This window comes from Triplophysa rosa, unplaced genomic scaffold (assembly GCF_024868665.1).
Source record: "Triplophysa rosa unplaced genomic scaffold, Trosa_1v2 scaffold224_ERROPOS671929+, whole genome shotgun sequence".
NCBI classification, from domain to species: domain Eukaryota; kingdom Metazoa; phylum Chordata; class Actinopteri; order Cypriniformes; family Nemacheilidae; genus Triplophysa; species Triplophysa rosa.
The window spans coordinates 182,538-202,438 of NW_026634240.1; the positions used below are offsets into that span (position 1 = coordinate 182,538).

Sequence of the window (19,901 nt, forward strand, 5' to 3'; positions counted from 1 at the left end):
AGCCAGCTGTGCGCAAGGGCATCCGTGCCAAGGGTTGCCTCGGACAGGGAGTACCAAAGCGGATATTGGGTGGAGTCCGGGGAGGCAACAGGACCACCTGTGCCTGGCCGAACCTCTCCCAAATGAGCTGGCTGCGCGGGGATGGAGTCGCCACTCCCCGCGAGGCGTCGACTGACGAGAGAGTGCATCGGCTGTCTGGTTCAGGACGCCTGGGATGTGTGTGGCTCGCAGGGAACTGATCACCTGCTGACTCCAGAGGAGGAGGCGCCGGGCGAGTCATGTTTAGCTGCCGTGAGCGAATCCAATGATATACGCCACAGCAGCTGTGCTGTCCGACCGGACCAGCATGTGCCTGCCCTGCACGAGAGGTAGTAGCCTTCTCAATGCAAGTTGCACAACCAACAACTCTAGGCAGTTGAAATGCCAACGCGGGGGGGGCCCGTCCACCGCCCCGACACTGCTTGCCCGTTTGCACACAGCACCCCAACCCCAAGAAGGTCATGGAGACCAGGGGATTAGGGTGTGTCAGCAGAAAGCGTGTGACCATACGCCTGCTGCCAGTGTGCCACGCTCTCCAAGGAACTTGACTCTGTAGCCAGTGTTGGAGCGGTCGTATGTGCATCGTCCCGAGGGGGACCACCCCCGCCGAGGATGCCATGTATCCCAGGAGCCTCTGAAATTGTTTCAGGGGGACCCCTGACTTTCTGAAAGCTTCAGGCAGTTCAACACTGATCGGGTGCTCTCTGTAGTCAGTCGCACTGCCTCTGGGAGGCCACGTGGGTGCGGGCTTCCTCGTCGCAGGTCTCGCGGCCCCCGCGGGGGGGTGAGCAGGGCTGCTCATGAGGACAGAGTCGAGTTCCCTACCGAGAAAGAGGACGCTCTGCACCGGGGAGAGCTTGCTCTTCTCAGTTGACCTGTAGCCCCACCGATCTAGGTGCCGGATCACCAGGTCCCTGTGTGTACACAACAGATCTCGAGAGTGTGCCAAACTGAGCCAGTCGTCGAGATAGTTTAGTACCCGCACACCTCCTTCCCTAAGGGGAAGGAGGGCGGCTTCCACAACCTTTGTAAAGACTCGTGGAGACAGGGACAGACCGAAGGGGAGGACCCTGTACTGATATGCCCGTCCCTCGAACACGAACCGTCAGAACGGCCGATGTCGAGGGAAGATCGAGACATGAAGTACGCGTCCTTCAGGTTGATTGCCATGAACCAGTCCTCACACCTGACGGACGTCAGGATGCGCTTCTGCGTGATCAACCTGAGAGGCAGCTACTGTGTAGGTGCCTGTTCAGAACACACAGACCCAAGATAGGGCGCAACCCCCGCCTTTCTTGGGGACAATGAAGGACAGGCTGTAAAACCCGCTGAACATCTCGGCGTCGAAGAGGACCAGGGCTGCTGGGAAGCAGACAGTGCACGGGACTCGACGGCCGAGGCGCGGCACGGAGGACTGCTTCTTTACTGTCGAGAACCCTCCAGGTGAGGCCGCGTGCGGGTCTCGCGCCCCCCGACGGGCGGGGGGTGAGCGGGGCCGCAGCGGCTCGACAGTAACACCAGCCAGCCCCCCCTTGCGAGACGGGTGCGTCGAGAAAGCGGACCTTCTTGGCGTTACTCATCTGCGCAAGGATCGGCCAGAGGAGTTTCTCATGGACCACAAGTGTGGACATCGTCCGACCCAGGGCCCGCGTGGTCACCTTGGTCGCCTGTAGAGTGAGGTTGGTGGCGGCGCGGAGTTCCTGCATAAGCGCTGGGTCGGTCTTACCCTCGTGGAGCTCTCTCAACGCCCTGGCCTGGCAGGAGCCATAGCGTGGAGAGAGGAGGCAGCTTGGTCCGCCGCAATGTAAGCTCTCGACACCAGAGATGCCGAGACACCACATGCTTTGGACGGGAGTCTAGGTCGAGCCCCCCCCAGGTGGCCGCCGCCTACGGGCACGAGTGCACCGCGGCGGCATACTCCACCTGGGGGACAACGACGTATCCTCCAGCTGTCTCAACCTCGAGGGAAGAGAGGGTGACGGAACTTTGTTTGACGTGAAACGTGCCGGAAAGGGGTGTTCCAGGTCTTACTAAGTTCCTCATGCACTTCCGGTAAACACCGAACTGGGGGCGGGCGCGGCTTGGAGCCGCGCTCAAAGCCGAGGCGCCATGTAGCCAGCTGCGAGCGCCGGGAGAGGCAGTGCGGGCACTGCAACCCAACACTCACGGCGGCCCGGGAAAGCATGGCTGACATTTCGACGTCCGCTTCTTCCTGAGCCCGAGGAATTGTCGGAGTCGGGTGGCAGTACGTCACCCCCGATGCTGCAAGGGACATCTCATCATCACGCATCGTGTCCGAATACGTGATTGAGGAATAAGACGACGGACCGTCTCCTGGGGAATGGTCAGACGAGCGAGACGAGGTGTGAATGGTCCGTGAGCCCATGGCTGGCGGATTATCGCTCACAGTCATCCTCATATCACCCTCGCTGCTTGCCGTAGCGGACGGCAGGGCCGTAGTCCTGCCGCCACGGAACGGGGAGCAAAGGAGGTGGTGGCTGAGTCCCGTAGGAACACAGCCACCTGAGACGCAACGTCTGAATCGTCACCGCCCGCAGTGCGGGCAGGACGTATCCACAACGTCTGCCCCAGCGTACTGGAAGCAGGCATTGTGTCCGTCCCCCTCCTCGATGAGTGTGTTGCACCCATGAGAACAGCGGGACAAGCCACGCTGGAGAAATTTGCTCTTTTAGAAAGGGAAATTTGCTCGAACACCTCCGGAACTGCCGAGACGCCCAGGGGAGAGTCACTGCAGGAAGGGACCGTCCGCTGTCCACGTCGTAGATTGTAAGAAAAGAATGATCACCAAGATCGTAGAGAAGCTCATCAGATGCGTAGGCTCTGAAGAACAAAATGTGAATGAATGACGCCGGCTTCCCTCTTATACCCGGTCATCCGGGGAGGAGCCCGGCATGCAAATTTCATTCGCCAATTTTCATTGGCCTTTTCTAAATACTCAGAAGATGATAGGTTCTCAAGACAAACTCCATTCTGTCGGTTCGACACAACGTCGAGAGACCGACAGAAAGGGAAACATGAATAACAACACAAAACAAAAACAATTATAATTGAATACACCTTAAAATAAAACAACCCCTTATCCCAGCCTGCTGATATACAATAGTGACAATACACTACAGTACTACACAACACATCCGTTCAGTTTCAATACGTTGCATTATGAATCATCAAGGTAACAAATGAAAGGGTCCCAAATCTTGTGAAACTGTCCAATATCGTCTTGCAAGAGATATCTAGTTCGTTCCAAGTGCAATGTAGACAACAGTTCCTCAAGACATTGTTTTACAGTAGGAGAGCTGACCTTTTTCACATTAAAGCCATTTTAAGGCATGAAGAAATGATCACAGGAAAAACGTACATATGCTATGTTAATGCTTGAGATGAGTTTTAAGTGATAAAACTATCAAATGCCATGGGACTTTGAATCTTTTTATAAGGCACATTATTTAATTATTTATGTTTAAATTGTTTAATATTGGTTTTGTACTATTAAACACATGCAGCCTATATTCCAGTATAGTTTTGTTTTTCATATTTGAGTGATGTTTACCCATCTTTAATCCATGTAAACAATGGAATATTCATACATTTCTCAAAGTACTTTGTTCAGTTTGACTTGCTCTTGATTTTTATACAATAACTCTTCCAATCCTTTTAAAAATTCAGTTAGCATGTTAATGTAAGGGCTAAGCTGTGGTTTTCTTGAATTGTGGTATGAATTTATCAACATCTTATTTTTATTAACAATATGTTTATAGGAAGAGGTTTTCAAGTGTTTATTTTTACAGGTTCGTCGACTTGTTTCTGATGCATCTCTTCACAAGCTGTTAATTCTAGCAGGACAGTCTGTCGAAGATACTGGCGATCTTGTGTTGCAAACAGGGTCATTTTCACTTAATGACTTCATTCAGATATTGGCAGATGAAGAGGTAAGTCCACTATTTCTGCCAAAATGATCTGTTTATGTAGTGCATACACGTATATACAGTATAGGCCGTGTGCAATCACGTGGTTTTTATGAAGTGGTTTTCCTCCATAGGAATTCACTATCACAAACTCAAAGTACCTATGTTTAACGACCTGAACAATGACCAGGGGTGCGTTTCTCGAACAACGACATAACTCGCTGGTTAACCACCATAGTACGATGCATCATTGGGGAAATTAACGATGTAGTTACAACTGTTTCCCAAAACCGTAGTAACTCTGTCGGAGATCAATTGTTTGAACCAAGTTGGTTCAGCAATCTAGTTGATGATGCCACACAGGTGTTGGAGTAATGACGTCTACTAATAAATACGTTCAGAGCGAATTAATGTCAAGTTCTTGCTCTTAAATAACATACATTGTATTTAAGGAATACTTTTGTTATCCTATTTTTGTTATCTGTTGTTTTATTTTATGATATTTAATTCATTTATAAGTGTCCTCCTACGTCTTTCTGCCCAGGGATTCCACAGGGTCCTAGCGCAAGCTGGTCAACCGCATACGCACTTTTAAAAAACAGCGCTTCTATTTCCTCGACAAACTGAAAGATGTCCAGTTAAATTTGTATATATTTTGAGTGATGGATATGGAATGCACTGCATGTTGCTTGCTTGCTTTGATCAAAAGCTTGATGCATGTAAGTCTACATGTCATAATAATAAGGAACAATGCTTCTAACCACAGCTCTAGACCTGTAGTTCCAACCACGCAACTTTGCGATGCTGCTTGCGGTTGATTGTTGGAACGATAATTTTTGGAAACACTTATAAATGGTTGATCTATGCTGGAACGACGGAACTTGCGACTATAGTTGGCTAACGATGCTTATGGGAAACACACCCCAGGTAAGCCCAAATTTCTGTCAAACCTTATTTGTAATAAATACGAGCTTCCATTAAAAGAACGAGCCCTTATTAAAAATCTTGCGTTAAGCGTTTCTTGTCCAGATACGTGGGGAAGAACCCAAGCGCAGGCAGGCAGAGGTGAAGGGGTTAACAAGAATTTATTAATACAAACAATGAACAATCAAAAAACCCACGAGGGGGTAACGAGGACCAGATTAATATAAAAAGTGAAACAAAACACTTCCCTCGATAGGGCAAAAATAAACTAAACAAACCACGACAGAACGTCAAGGCAGAACAAAAATGATACAATAACTTACACTGAGACGAGGGAGACAAGAACATCCAAGGTAGTGTTGTCACGGTACCAACATTTCAGTAGTCGGCACCAATACCAGTAAAATTCCACGGTTCTCGGTACCAATTTCGGTACCAAAAAACACCAGTAAATGCTAATTGAATCACAATTCTATTAATAAAGCTCATTGTTGATATACATGTATAGAAAGCAGTGCCATTTTGTATATATGAAGTATGCAAGTTAATTGTTGCTGAAACTGTTGTGTGCTCACTGGGGTCTTTCATGCTGCTGATGAACATCCTCCTCAGTCTGCTGCTGTAGAAGACAAATAGAATAAACTTCAGTAAGTCAACTGACTGAACAAACATGCATATGCAATATTAAAACAAACCTCAGTTTTTATACTGCATTTACACAAGATTACTTACATTAATGCAACTGTATATTAAAATAATAAATGCAACAGATATATTTTTATTTAGATTAAATGTGGCTTTTTAATCCTAATAGAGTTATCTATCCAAGACATACACATTGCTAGTCATACAGTTAGTATGATAGTTTTCTAGCACATAGATTTCAGATAGGCCTATATAAAATAGGTACTGTAAACCCCATCCTGTCCTCCCATTTATTTGACCCCATTACAGTTATAAAAGCATTAAATGGTTAATAAGGACACTTGACTGGATTAGCATTGGCGCTAACAAATTAACACGCAAACAGGGAAGTTTATTTTAACGTAACCTTTAGCTTAACATATGCTACAACATTCATAACGCAAACGCGAACAGAATTTTAAACCTACCGCTTGAATTGTTACTAAAATCTGGATGTTTCCTCCTTTCACCACAAACTCTGTTCGTTTTCTTCGTGATATAACTTGAATCTGAAATATTTCTGTGTGCATCTCTTGTGGATCGGAGCTGCGTTTATCCGCTCATCACGTCTTATTGCGTCTATAAAAAGTTTCCGACTGACAACCTGTCAGACAGAGCATCAGTACCCGGTTGACCCGGTACGACGGTGGTACCGGGTCTTATGAAAATTAGGTACCGCCAACTTTTTTATTTTTAGGTACCGACTTGGACCCGAAATACCGGGACTTTTGACAACACTAATCCAAGGGCAAGGTAATTAACTGAGAGAGCACAACACACAAGCACACAGCACAAAGACCAAGCACACGTACAGGGTACACAGTACATACAATACAAGAGCAACCAGACACTGAAACAAGAGGGCAATATAAAGGCAAGACAAATGAGGGATAATTACACAGGGCAGGTGGGAAACATTAGACACGGCAGGGAAGCAATACAAGAAACGAGAGGGGCAGGGCCAATGACAAGACACGAGAAGACACATGAGATGTCAAAAACATAAACATCTCATGGCTTTCTCACACAGAACCTAAGGGCTCCGTCCCGATCCTGCCACACGACTAGAAATACAGAACCAGGAAGGCAGTACCATGACAGTTTCTTCCCCATAGAAGTCCATTAAAATGAAACCGCTTAACGTACCAAAACAAATGGAAATGTTTCCGATTCACATATGCAAATTCTTCCTCAGATGGCGCCTTTATAGCAATGTGTGTGCAGTCGATCGCTGCGATTACATTAGGAAAACCGACTATTGCTGCATATTGCGCTTTAATGTTTGGCTGGTCAACTGCATCGTATGGGAACCTTATATATCTGGCATTGCGCGTCTCGACTTATTCCTGAGCGTTCTGCCAATTCCCTTTGGAAAGAGCCAGTTGCCAAGAAAGTGTTGTGAGCACCTGTAAGGGAACGGGTAATGCGTGGCTCCTCGCTGTCTCTCTCTCCAAATTCGGACCCAACTCAGCACAAAGTTCCAAGAGGATAGCCCTTGGAAATCTGAAACGGCTGATAAGCCAGTCATCATCGTGGGCCAAAAAATCATTATGGTCCCTAAAAATTCGTTCTCTTCGGATTCTGCCATTGGCAATGTCCTCTAATAAGACTAACACTGCCATTGTCATAGACTAAGGGTTGTATTAATTTGCTCATGCTTTTATATGTTATTTCTTAATTGCATAATTGATAACATTCCCATAAGGCTCGTGTGACAATAGTGTGTCAATTATTTTATCAATTACAAATTAATCGTAATGTTTCTCACAGCTGGTGGTGCGATAGACTTGTCTAATGATTTGATAGTCTATATGTTTGCAACTTCACTTCATTGCCTCTAAGAGTCGCCAAAGGACAAAAACCACATGAAATGTACGTACACCAGACATGAAGTTGGCGTGGAGGAACGCACATTCTCACATTAATTTCACTGTTAGTACATCCAACTGTGTGCGTGAAAGCTGGCGTACGCAACATTTTTGTGCGTACGCAGCATTGATACATGAGGCCCCTGGTCGTTGTTAAGGTACATTAAACTTGTTAAGCGTTTTAGAAAGTCGTCCGGCACGGCTCATCCCAACCACAGATTCAGGTTTACAAAACGTCTCGGTTACGTTTGTAACCTCGGTTCCCTGATGGAGGGAATGAGACGTTGTGTCGAACCGACAGATGGGGTTCGTCCTTGAGAACCAATCACTTCCGACTTCTTAGAAAAGGCCAATGAAAATTGGCAAATGAAATTTGCAGGCCGGACTCCGCCCCCGGATATCCGGGTATAAAAGGGAGACGGCATGCCTCATTCATTCACCTTAGTTCTGAGGAGCCTGAGACCTCTCACGACTGCTGCAGTGGACAGCACGTGTTGTGGCAAGAGGACACAACGTCTCGTTCCCTCCATCAGAGAACCGAGGTTACAAACGTAACCGAGACGTTCCCTTTCTGTCGGTCTCTCGACGTTGTGTCGAACCGACAGATGGGGTTCCAATGGAAAACGCCATAACACTGTGCCCTGTCACAATCTCAATGAAGCGACGGTGACTGGCCTGGGCGTGTCAGCCGTGACGCTGCTGCGAACCTGTAACCTACCAGTGGGTAGGTAGGGGGTCCCAGAGCTTTCTTGAAAGGTGGGAAGGCCCCTACCTTCGGCCTCACAGGCGGCGGCCTTGTTTCTCTAACAGCGAGAAGCCGCCCGGAACCGTAAGGCCACTGGGTAAGCGCTATACTTCCTCAAGCGGGGGATGCGCTACAGAGACAACTTCCTACCACAGGGAGGAGACTAGTGGAGATACCAACATGGTCTCACCGATGGGGGAGAACTCATGGGAAGAAAGTGCGGACTGAAGGAGTGAACCGCGAGGTGGAGGTCCACCTAAGGAGGTCATGGGTTACCAAGGTGGGAACCAGCATGAGGATACATCAGACGGAACCGCCCTGCTGGGGGGTTGCAACGTCTGGTAGCACTAGGTCCGGTTAGAGCTATGTTGCAAATAACTCAGGTGATACCCGGCCTAAGGGGCAGGGCTGCTCTGCCCAGCCCGCCCACAGGAGGTGCTTGCTAGTGATGGATGGAGTGCCTGTTCTTCACCCAGTGGGGGAAGAAGGGAGGCTAGTAGTACGCTGACCCCCTAGGGTCAGGTACTGTCATAGGCGTACACCCTACCGGTCGCCGGTCTTGCCTGTTGCCTGCAAGACTCGCCGACCGGTTTTACGCGAAGGCTGTAGGACCTCGCGAAGGAGATGGGTGTAGCCCAACCCGCAGCTCTGCAGATGTCTGCCAGAGAGGCGCCTCGAGCCAGTGCCCTCGAGGAGGCTGTACTCCGTGTGGAGAGAGCTCTCACCCAGTGGGCGTAGGCGAACTAGGACAGGTACGCCATAGTGACGGCGTCCATGATCCAATGCGCCAATCTCTGTTTGAGACAGCCCTCCCTGCTGATCTCCAAAACAGACAAAGAGCTGCTCAGAGCTCCTGTGGCTCTGCGTGCGGTCCAAGCAGAGGCGCAATGTGCGTACTGGACACAACACGGATGGGGTTGGGTCTTCCTCCCCGGTGGGGAGCGCCTGTAAGTTCACCACCTGGTGTCTCGGGGGAGTGGTGGGAACTTTGGGCACGTAGCCGGGCCGGGGTCTCAGGATAGCGTGAGAATAACCGGGCCAGAGTTCTAGGCAATCTGTGGACACGGAGAATGCTTGTAGGTCCGCTACCCTCTTGAGCGTCCTCCCGAGAGCCGTCTTCATCGTGAAGTGAGAAAGAGCGGCATCTCCGAGGGGCTCCAGGACCGCATCAAGGTCGTAAGAGGGTACGGAGCGTGGGTGAGGTGGTAGCCTTCCCGCGCCCCTTAGGAACCAAATGATCAGGTTGTGCTGTCCTAGAGACTACCAGCAACTGGGTCGTGATGAGCGGCAACAGCGGCTACATACACGTTCAGTGTGGAAGGGGAGAGATTATTCTCGAGTCTCTGGAAGGACCGCACCCACTTGATCAAGCAACTCCGCGGGTCTTCTCTTCGAGAAGAGCACCAGGATGAGAAGAGGCACCACTAGGCGTATCGTCACCTAGTGGCCAGGGCCCTAGCCTGAGTAGTGGTCTTAACCGCCGCAGGGGTTAGGCCACTCAGGATCTCCTCGTTCCGTCCAGGGGCCAGACATGGAGGTTCCAGAGGTCTAGCCCGTGATGCCATAACATGCCCTTCCCCTGGGAAAGCAGGTCCTTCGTCAGGGGAATCGGCCAGGGGGGAACTGTTGTCAAGAGCATTAGCTCCGAGAACCAAGTCCGGTTGGGCCAGTATGGCGCAACTAGTACACTTGATGCTCCTCTTCCCTGACCTTGCACAAGGTCTGTGCAATGAGGCTCACTGGGGGAAAGACGTACTTCCGCTTCTCCCATGGCCAGCTGTGCGCTAGAGCCTCCGTGCCGAGGCAGGGAGTACCTTAGCGGCAATGGGTGGTGTCCAGGGAGGCGAAGGGGTCTACCTGAGCCCGCCCTGACTGTCCCCAATGAGCTGGCTACGCAGGGGTGGAGTCGCCACTCTCCGCAAGGCGTCAACTGACGAGAGAGCACATCGGCTGTCTGGTTTAGGTCACCTGGGATATGTGTGGCCCTGCGGACTCCACAGGAGGAGGCGTCGGGCGAGTCGTGTTAGCTTCCATAAGCGAACGCCACCCAGGCGGTTAAAAACGCTACGGCAGTTGTGCAGTCCGACCGGACCAGCACGTGCTTGTTCTGCACGAGAGGTTGTAACCTCTTCAGTGCGGCTAGCACATCCAACAACTCTAGGCAAATGATATGCCTGCGCAGGCGGGGGCCCGTCCATCGCCCTGATACTGCGTGCCCTTTGCACACGGCACCCCAACCCTGCAGGGAGGCGTCTGTTGACCCTGACGCGTCTCGCCTGCCTGAGAGAGACCCCCGTCCGTAGAAAAGGTCATTGAACCAAGGGCCGTAGTCCTGCCGTCACGGAACGGGAAGCAGACAAGGTGGTGGCTGAGTCCCGTGGGAACACAGCCACCCGTGACACAACGTCTGAATCGTCAGCCGCCCACAGTGCGGGCAGGACGTATCTACAACATCTGCCCCAGCGTACTGGAAGCAGACATCGTGTCTGTCCCCCTCCTCGATGAGTGTGTTGCACCCAAGAGAACAGTCCGCTGCACCACGTCGTAGAGCCGGTAGTCTTGTAGCGAAGTCTGTTGATCATGAGCGAAGGCTCCGAAGAACAAAAGGTGAATGTATGAGGCACGCCGTCTCCCTTTTATACCCGGATATCCGGGGGTGGAGTCCGGCATGCAAATTTCATTCGCCAATTTTCATTGGCCTTTTCTAAGAAGTCGGAAGTGATTGGTTCTCAAGGACGAACCCCATCTGTCGGTTCGACACAACGTCGAGAGACCGACAGAAAGGGAACCACTTATCTTTGTTTCTCAGTCAATACTCGCATTTCCCCCCTTCATGAAGATCAGCTTTTGCTACACAATAAAAACACCTTTCATGGTTTGATCGATTTGAACAGTCAAAAACTACGCAAAACATTTTGAGTTTGTTATAGTGAATTCCTATGGAGAAAGTCACTTCCTGCCCTCCATCGGCACTTCGCACAGTGCCGTGACGTCATGTGCAAACAACCTATTGACCCGTCTAATTGTTATTATACACAAACATATCTGCTCTATATGAGGATAAAGACATTATATTATTGTTTCAGATAAAAGACATTAGATAGATTTGTTGCATTAGATTATTAAATTAAATTAAATCTTATTACTGTCTACTTACTGTCTAATCCACAGCAATCCATTTTGACATAATTAGTTAATAAGTTTTACTTGGGGATTGGGAATATTTTTGGTGTATTATTGTTATTATTATTATTTCTATTACTATATTATTGTACACCTGCACATGTAGACAATACGTGTGCGAGTGTCATGTGTGAAGGGCTCCTCACTCATTCTGCAATTGCTTTGCTGACAGCTCTCAGTACAGCAGGTCTGGTTTAATGTAACAGCTGGTGATTCTAGTAAAAATCATGTGTCGTAGGACAACATTATTTTTTGTTCACTCATTTAAAGGGGTCATATGATGCTAATTTGTGTTATCTTGTATCTTCGGTGTGTTGCAAGTTGTTCATGCATATAGCAGACATGTAAAATTGCAAAAATGTACAAATTCATACCAAAAGATATGTTCTATTTAAAAGCGGAGGCTCATCCAGACCTGCCTAAAATGCCTCATATAAACACGCCCCCACAAATCTACGTCACTGTGTGGGGAAGCTTTGCATAACACTGCCCAAATGTATATGCAAAGAGAGAAGGCTTCAATATTCTTGCTGTATTGTTGTAGCCACCGCCATGTTGTGGAGATGCTGTGTGATTCATTGCGAAAGCAAAACTACTTTTTGGGTCTTCTAAAATAGGACACAATTAGAAATCAGTGGTTAAGTTTATTTTACAACACTGTTTCAAAACAGAACAATCTGTGCATTAACACTTGGTTGTGCACATAGTTTTCACATAGTTTACACAACATTTTCTAAAAAGTTTGCTCTCCCCTGCGGCGCAATGCAACACGAAACAAAGACGATATAAGTCATTATATCCAGTAATTATGTCACCACTGGATGCAACAAATGCCTCATTTATAATATGTTTTATTGTCTTTGTCGCATTGCGTCAGGGCACAGCCTCACAGGCTGCTCAAGAAGTTACCGCTCAAGCTCACATGGTACCGATGACTTAACCACCTGTCAATATGCCTTGGAAGCTGATGTTCTGAATATGGTAAGGGGCGTAACATTTCCTCCACATGCGGGTATTCGGCCAATTACAATGCACTGGGTAGCTGGCCAATCAGAGCACACCAAACTTTTCAGAATGATGAGCTTTGTAAAATTTGGTTTCAGAAAGGAGGGGCATAGAGGAGCAACAGTAATGTACGGTTTGTGAACGAGAATTTGTTTTTGATCCCTAAACCGTGTAAATGCACTGTATTGCACCAAATACACACAATAATGTTCGTTTTAGCTATGTCATATGATCCCTTTAACATGTTTGCAGCTGTGCTGTATATCTTTTAATGTTTTTTTTTTCTGATATAGATTGGAGATCTTTTGAGCTCTGCGGCCCCAAGTCAAAAAGCCAGCCTGACCCTGAGTTGCCCCAGATATGGCATGTGGAGAAGTTCCCAGTTAGAAAAGCATAAATTGCAAGAAATTATAGGAATTAAAACCAACCCTCCATTGGTGCATCCAGAGATGGAGGGACTTCAGGAGTTCACAGAGTATCTGTCAGAGTCTCTCGAACCTCAATCACCATTTGATCTGCTTTTGCCACCCAGTACAGTTGGCTTTCTGAAACTGTCCCGTCCATGCTGCTATGTGTTTCCAGGAGGAAGAGGTGACTGTGCTTTCTTTGTTGTAAATGGTTTCAATGTCTTGGTCAATGGGGGGTCTGATCCAAGGTCCTGTTTCTGGAAATTGGTGAGACATCTAGATCGAATTGACTCTGTATTGCTTACTCATGTTGGTGTGGATAATCTGCCTGGTATAAACAGCCTGCTTTACAGAAAAGTGGCTGAACATGAAGAAAAAGAACTCTGTGAATCACAGAGCAGTGAAGATTGGCAGAAGAAACTTCTATCTCCAGAAATCGGGGTTGTATTTTTTAATGCTTCTGAAAGACTTAAAACACTTCAGAGTGACCCCAGGGTGCTTCGAAGTTCTGATCAGGCTGTGTTAACATTACAGAATTTAGAAAAGTTATTGATTTCTCCAGAGCAGCTTAGCCGGTCAGCTGGTTCTACTATTGAGCCAGTAATCCTTTTTCAGAAGATGGGTGTAGGTCGACTAGAGCTTTATGTTCTCAATCCAGTCAAAGGTAGCAAAGAATTTGAGGTTTTCTTGCAAACTTGGCCTGATGTAAAAAGTTCAGACATCCCCTTAACCAGTACAGTGTCGATATGTGCTCTGTTGGTCTGGCACCCAGCTAATATGCATGAAAAGTTGATCCGTGTTCTATTTTCTGGGTGCACACCAGAGTCGAAGATCTTTGAAGGGTTGGAGAGGCTGAAGCATCTAGACTTCCTCAAACACCCGGTGGTTAGTTTAAAGGACCTTGAGTTAGAAAAACTGGATAAACAGCCAAAGCATGCAGAGAGCAAGGAAAGTCTTAAGAGTATTTCCAAAGAATCCAGACTAGTTAGTGTCTCACTCAAAGAAAAATCGTGCAAAATGGATTTGAAAAAGCAAGAAAATAAAGGCAAGAACAGATACACCAATGATACTGTTCATAGAGATGGAAAAGAGAGTGGGGAGAAAGCAATGGTAAAAGACAATGTGAAAAAAAACCCTCTGAAGCCTGATAAGCAAGTTACTAAGAAAGAACCTTTTAAGGATGAGAGGAAGGAATTTAGGAGAAAAGAGGAAAGGCTGCCAAAGAAAGATGACAGTGTTGACAAAAAGAAAGAGCCCTTCAAAAAAGATGCAAGTGCAAAGCCCAAGAAAGATATTAAACCTGATTTTAAAAAGGAGGTCAAGAAGGAGGTCCAGCTGGAAGATAAAGGAACCAAAAGTCTTTGTAAGGATGTTAAGAAAACCACTGGAAATGTGCAAGGTAATGGAGAGTACAGAAAGTCCGTCGGGAAGAATGGCTCAATAAAGAAAGAATTGATCGTCTCAAAAAAAGTCACTTTAACCAAATCGAAGCAAAAGCCATACAAAAAAGAAACTAACAATATGAAATCTTCAAGTGATGGGACTACATCAAATGACATTGCTGCAGAATTAGAAAACTCAGAGATGGAGCATGAGCCATTTCAGAATTTTGATGACAAACATGTTAATTTAAGAAATGAAGGTGCAAATGATTCACAATTAAATTGCTCTGAAGCAGGAGAGGAAAGTCCAGAGAAGTTCCGTTGTATGGATGGATTTCCTGACTCTAACAATGATAATGGATCTCCATCTCCAAAATGTGTCAATTTTGTTCTAACACCAACATTGCTTGACGGATGCTTAAAAAAGCATAGAGACTCTCTGGAATTAGTTTCCCATGATAATATTTCTCAGTTGTCTGGTGAGGATACTAAGGTAGGTAACAGGATGGCATACATTGATGGACAGAAAACAGATATGGCATTACCTCTAAAAGCATCTTTTAATAATCCCAACACATATGATGGATCAGAGAATTCTCTCTTTGGACCTCAAAGTGATGTACTTTCACATGATGTTGATCTATGCCTGGTTTCACCCTGTGAGTTTAAGCATCACAAATATCCAGAGAAACACCAGGAACTATCTCCTGAGATTGCTGACCAAAGTTCTGGCTTTTCTCAGGAACAGGTAACACTGACGTACCAATGCAGTAATAGTGATAACCAGTCACTAGAGGGCCAAGAAATCTCAATGTCCTCACTGATCTCGATTTCTGATTCCAATGTCCCTCTAAGCACTGGAGAGTGTCCCATCATAAGCAAGGACTTGGACGATGAAGACAGCGGTGACCTATTTCCACCCCAGCATCCTCATTTGTTACACAATGATTCTCAACAGACTTCTGAAGACCCTCTACCTGCTCCTGTGAAGGATTTACCAGCAATGCCAACTCAGCCTGGTGCCTGCATGACTGATCCAGAGGCTGATGGTCAGAGCAGAAGTTCTAAGAGCGTAACATCAAAGACCAAGAGGCAAACAGCATCAGCAAAGTCATTATCAGCAGACCTCATAACACTGAGTGGAAAGACAAAGGCTCAAGCATCTGCCATTAGAACTATTAGGGCAACACCCAATCTGGACACCAGGCCTGCATCCCGAAATGCCATAAGTGGATCTAAACAAGCCCTTTCAAAGTCCTCATTCAGTGAGTGCCCATGCTGTCTTCAATTATTTATGCACAATTTTCATTTAGATTTTTACATTGAATAAAAAGTGTAAACATGCTGCAAGGTTTTTTTTAACCTAGATAATAACTTGTTTGATAGTATATACCTTAATACCTTAAATGTCACAGAACAAATGTTTAATGTGTTGAATTGTATACTTTGTAACTAGGTTTTCTTCTCTTTGCAGGTTCTGTCAGTGCTAATGCAAGTTCAATATCAGTCTGTTTGGACCTGGCCTACCTGCCCTCTGGATTGGCAGCCTCCACTGTTGATGTAGAGTTTTTCCGTCGCCTGCAGTCATCCTGCTATATAATTAGTGGAGATGAGCCACACAAAGAAAGCGTCATGAGATCTATTCTAGACTCTCTGTTAGAAGGGAAAGCTTCTTGGCCAGATGTGCAGGTTAGTTTTGTGAGGTTTGCAGTTTTTCACAATGACGGAACTTTTTAATAATCCCTACCATTTTTTTGTCCAGTACAAGTGTATTTTGTCCATACAGGTGTATTTTCACATGTCAAATGTGCAAGTGTGCATACATAAATGAGATTTGAGTCAAGGGCTGTGTCTTAAAATTGGTCTTTAATTGTTTGTGTGTTTTAGTCTTACAAATGTATAAAATGGTCAGATTTTTTAATGTTCTCTAGGCTTGTTTTTCTTTAGGTATTACTATTTTGCCTGTTTAAGATGAACACATTAACAAGACTATGAGAACTATTAGATAAAAACTTTAGAATGCCAGTCTTCTCCTTTCAACCGCATAAAACATAATCAAAATCATTAAACTAATTTTATTGTTAAGCGATGAAGTGGAAATATAATTTAACAAATATCATAAGTCTCTACCAAACAGCCATGAGCCACTTTTGATACGCTCAGGTACTTTTTGACAATTACAGAAAGTACAGATGGATTTCAACAGATATTTTAACAGCAATTTTCCCTTCACCTTCAGGTAACTCTGATCCCTACGTTTGATTCGCTGGCTATGCACGCCTGGTATCAGGAGACCCACGAGAGGCAGAGAGATTTGGCAGTCACAGTCCTGGGGAGCAACAGCACTGTTGTAATGCAAGATGAGACCTTTCCAGCATGCAAAGTGGAGTTTTAAAGGCTACTGCAGAATTATACCCCCTTTTTTGACTAAAACAAATGTCTTCACATGTAAAAGTTGCATGAACGGCATTTTAAAACACAGTTGACCCAAATGCTGATTAACTAGAGCAAGAGGAAGATGCAATGAATTCATTCGTAAAGGGGGTTAGATCATGTTTCCAAATTTATTTTTATGCTTGTTTCTAGCAGTTTTACATTTGCTCATGTTATTGTGTGTTATTCATTGCATCTTGTGGATGTCCAGGCATGTTAAGTTTCATGACTATTTGGTATGTTTCTGCATGCATATACATTTTGCAGTTTGATGCAACACATATACACTAATATGTCTGAAAGAGGTTACCAAACTTAATTGTACGGATGCTGTACAACATGATTTTTTTTACAGTGCTTATACAGAACGTTTGGCTATTGGCAAGTTAGCTAAAGAATAGAAGTAAAATTAGTTTTGCATGCTTTGTCACATTTTACTAATTTTCTTACTACAGAGAAAAGCACACTTTTATCTCTGTTTACGTGCATCAGTCAGAAAATATCTAAATGTTTTGAAGTAGTGAAGTACACTTCTGCATTAATCAGGACGTACAGTATGGTTATTCAGCAGACAGACAGGAAAGACAACAAACACTAAAGAAACATTTCATTCATTTAGTTTATGGCCTTTGGTTGGAGTAGTTAAATCTGTACTGATCACCTTGTTTGCCTGCTTTTGTTTTGTTTTTGAGTGTTATATAGATGAAGTAACCTCTGTACATTGTCATAGGAATGGTCTTATGCACTCCAATCAAATAAAACATTGTTAATGTTAGTCTGATGTAGCCATGGTCATCAAAATAATTTTTCAAGATTGCAACGTTATAAAACGGTCGGTAGAAATGTTTATGCAATTCAAACTTTTTTATTTATTTTGTGGTACAAGTAATAAAGTACATGTTTTGGAAGAATTTCATACGTTCATGTGTTCTTTCATTTTTTTTGGATATATATATATATATAATTAGAATAGAAGTAAATTAATCAAACTATGACGTCAATTAACAAATTAAAACAAGGTCTTCTGTTGTAACTAAACAGTACAAAATAATTTATTACCTTATTAATAGATAGAGTAGGATTTATTACTGAAATTCTAAATTGTTTTAGAATAGTAGAGTAGAGTTTGTTTCTTTTGTGCTTTTTATTGCAAATATTATTGCAAAATGTTCAGTAATATGTACATTGACAAACTACATGAATTTCACCCAGTGCATGTGTTTGAGCAAGAGTACTCAATCTACTATCCTCATAAAATCTGTCATACGGTGTCAGCCACCCATTTGAGAAAGCCTGGTCTAGCTGGAGAAATATTTTATTTCTAAAGCAAGCAAACAAAAAAGGGGATAAAAGAACTCACAAGAGAGGTATGTACTGTATAGCCAAAAACAATGGCATATAGGCCAAGTATCTTTTTTATCTGTACATGCCAGACAAGTCACTGAATTGTACAAACCGTTATATTCATAGAACACTAAGTATCTAGAACCTTTGGGGTCTCAGAAAGCTTGGAAAGGGGCGTGTTTGTAGCGTGTGCATTGCGTTACACAATTATGTGTCCGACTCGCTAATGCGCCTTAGTGTTGCGTGCATTCGCGTTTAGAATCGCATCCATTCGGCTGTTCTGGACTTTGACAGAATGTCCTACTGGTCAGTCCGCCCCTGCCTACCAAAGATAGCTTATAAATCACTCGTTATGCAATATTATCACCAAATATTGGATTCAATCTTTTTGTCAACTTGTTTTCTTTTAGTTAGAACTGGTTTTATGCTTCTTTTTTAAACTAATTAATCGTAAGCCTAATTAATCTAAGCTTATGCACCTTAGTTTTTGTGTTAAAAAAGAATTATTTGTGAACAATTTTGTCAATATTAAATAAAATATGATAAAACTTTGCACAGTTGTTCACACTAGTACACTTTGTTTAACCAGAAAGTTTGTTTTGAAATGCTTTTATTGTGTACAATATGGCACAGAATGACACGTGGTGGCTCCCAGGTCAAAATGACCCGCCTACCAAAAATAGTCTCTCGATATGCTATATTATATATATATTATCACCAAATATTGCATTCAATCATTTTGTAAACTTGTTTTCTTTCATTTAAGACAGGTTTTGAGTTTCATTTTTGAACTTATTAACCGTAGGCCTTGTTGATCTGATGTTATGCACCGTAGTTTTTGACTAAAAAAGCACTATTTGTGAATAAATTTGAGAATATCAAATAATGTGTTTATTTTTTTAGCTTATTAATTGTAGTCCTCATTGATCTTAGCCTACGCAACTTTAAAAATGACCGACCATTGAAAGTGAGTATGGAAGATCACATTACTGAGGAACTTTATTTTTAACTCTCAACTCTACTTTATTTATATAGTGCTTTTTACAATTTTCATTGTTACAAAGCAGCTGTACATGAGACATATTGACTATAAGCAAAACAATTAAAGTTGTACCTGTAAAAACAAGAAAAAGGTGAAAACACAGAAGACAGACAAACCCACATACAAAACACTCCACACACACAATATGCACACGTACTAACACACACAGACATACACACACACACACACACACACACACACACACACACACACACACACACACACACACACACACACACACACGCATACTGGTTTTTGTGGTTTATAAAGACTTTGATCGCCAAACCAGTAGGATGGTGGTTTAATGGGACCCACATTTCCCAATGCCCTACAGAGATGATAACACTATCAAAAAAAATCTTTTGATCTGCAGATGTCAAATCTTGCTTCAAATTTAATATACACACAACAGAACTGATAATATAACAGCATGATATTTTGGTGGTACACAAGGCCCTTCCCGCCCCCTCCAAAAAGTTCCCGCCCTGGACAAAGTTGGTGTTTGTAAAGTCTTGCCTGATTTATGAGGACATCTATTTTACCATACACAAAATATGTAAGTTTGCTGGCTTAAAGGGACAAATGTGTTTTACTGGCACATTACTCTTCACAACACACAAATTGTGACAACACTGTGTATTGTAAAGACCAATGTGATTACAGAGAACTGGATCACCAATACAATACACAATAAAAGATTTGGCAACATTATAAGGACAAATGTGATTTACTGGGACATGTCTGTATACAACACACAAACATGACAACACTGTGTATTATCAAGACTAAGGTGATTAAAGAGAACTGGATCACCAATACAATACACAGTGAAATATCTTATAACATTATAAGGACATATGTGTTTTACTGGCACATTACCACACACAACACACAAACATGACAACACTGTGTATTGTAA

General features: G+C 44.4%; 1 protein-coding gene across 4 annotated transcripts in view; it reads left to right on the top strand.

The window, feature by feature from the left end:
* The window catches only part of map1sa (microtubule-associated protein 1Sa), a 126,032-nt gene extending 108,525 nt beyond the window's left edge, over positions 1-17,507 (top strand). For 3 of the 4 annotated variants that reach the window (XM_057327378.1, XM_057327379.1, XM_057327380.1), the window contains 4 exons: positions 3,849-3,989; positions 12,668-15,428; positions 15,638-15,852; positions 16,403-17,507. In XM_057327378.1, coding sequence (XP_057183361.1) covers positions 3,849-3,989; positions 12,668-15,428; positions 15,638-15,852; positions 16,403-16,558 — 3,273 coding nt within the window. In that variant the 3' untranslated portion in view covers positions 16,559-17,507. Of the gene's footprint in view, positions 1-3,848; positions 3,990-10,887; positions 12,351-12,667; positions 15,429-15,637; positions 15,853-16,402 lie in introns of those variants that run through there. The other variant, XM_057327381.1, reaches the window with a different exon arrangement.
* The last annotated feature ends 2,394 nt before the right edge of the window (positions 17,508-19,901 follow it).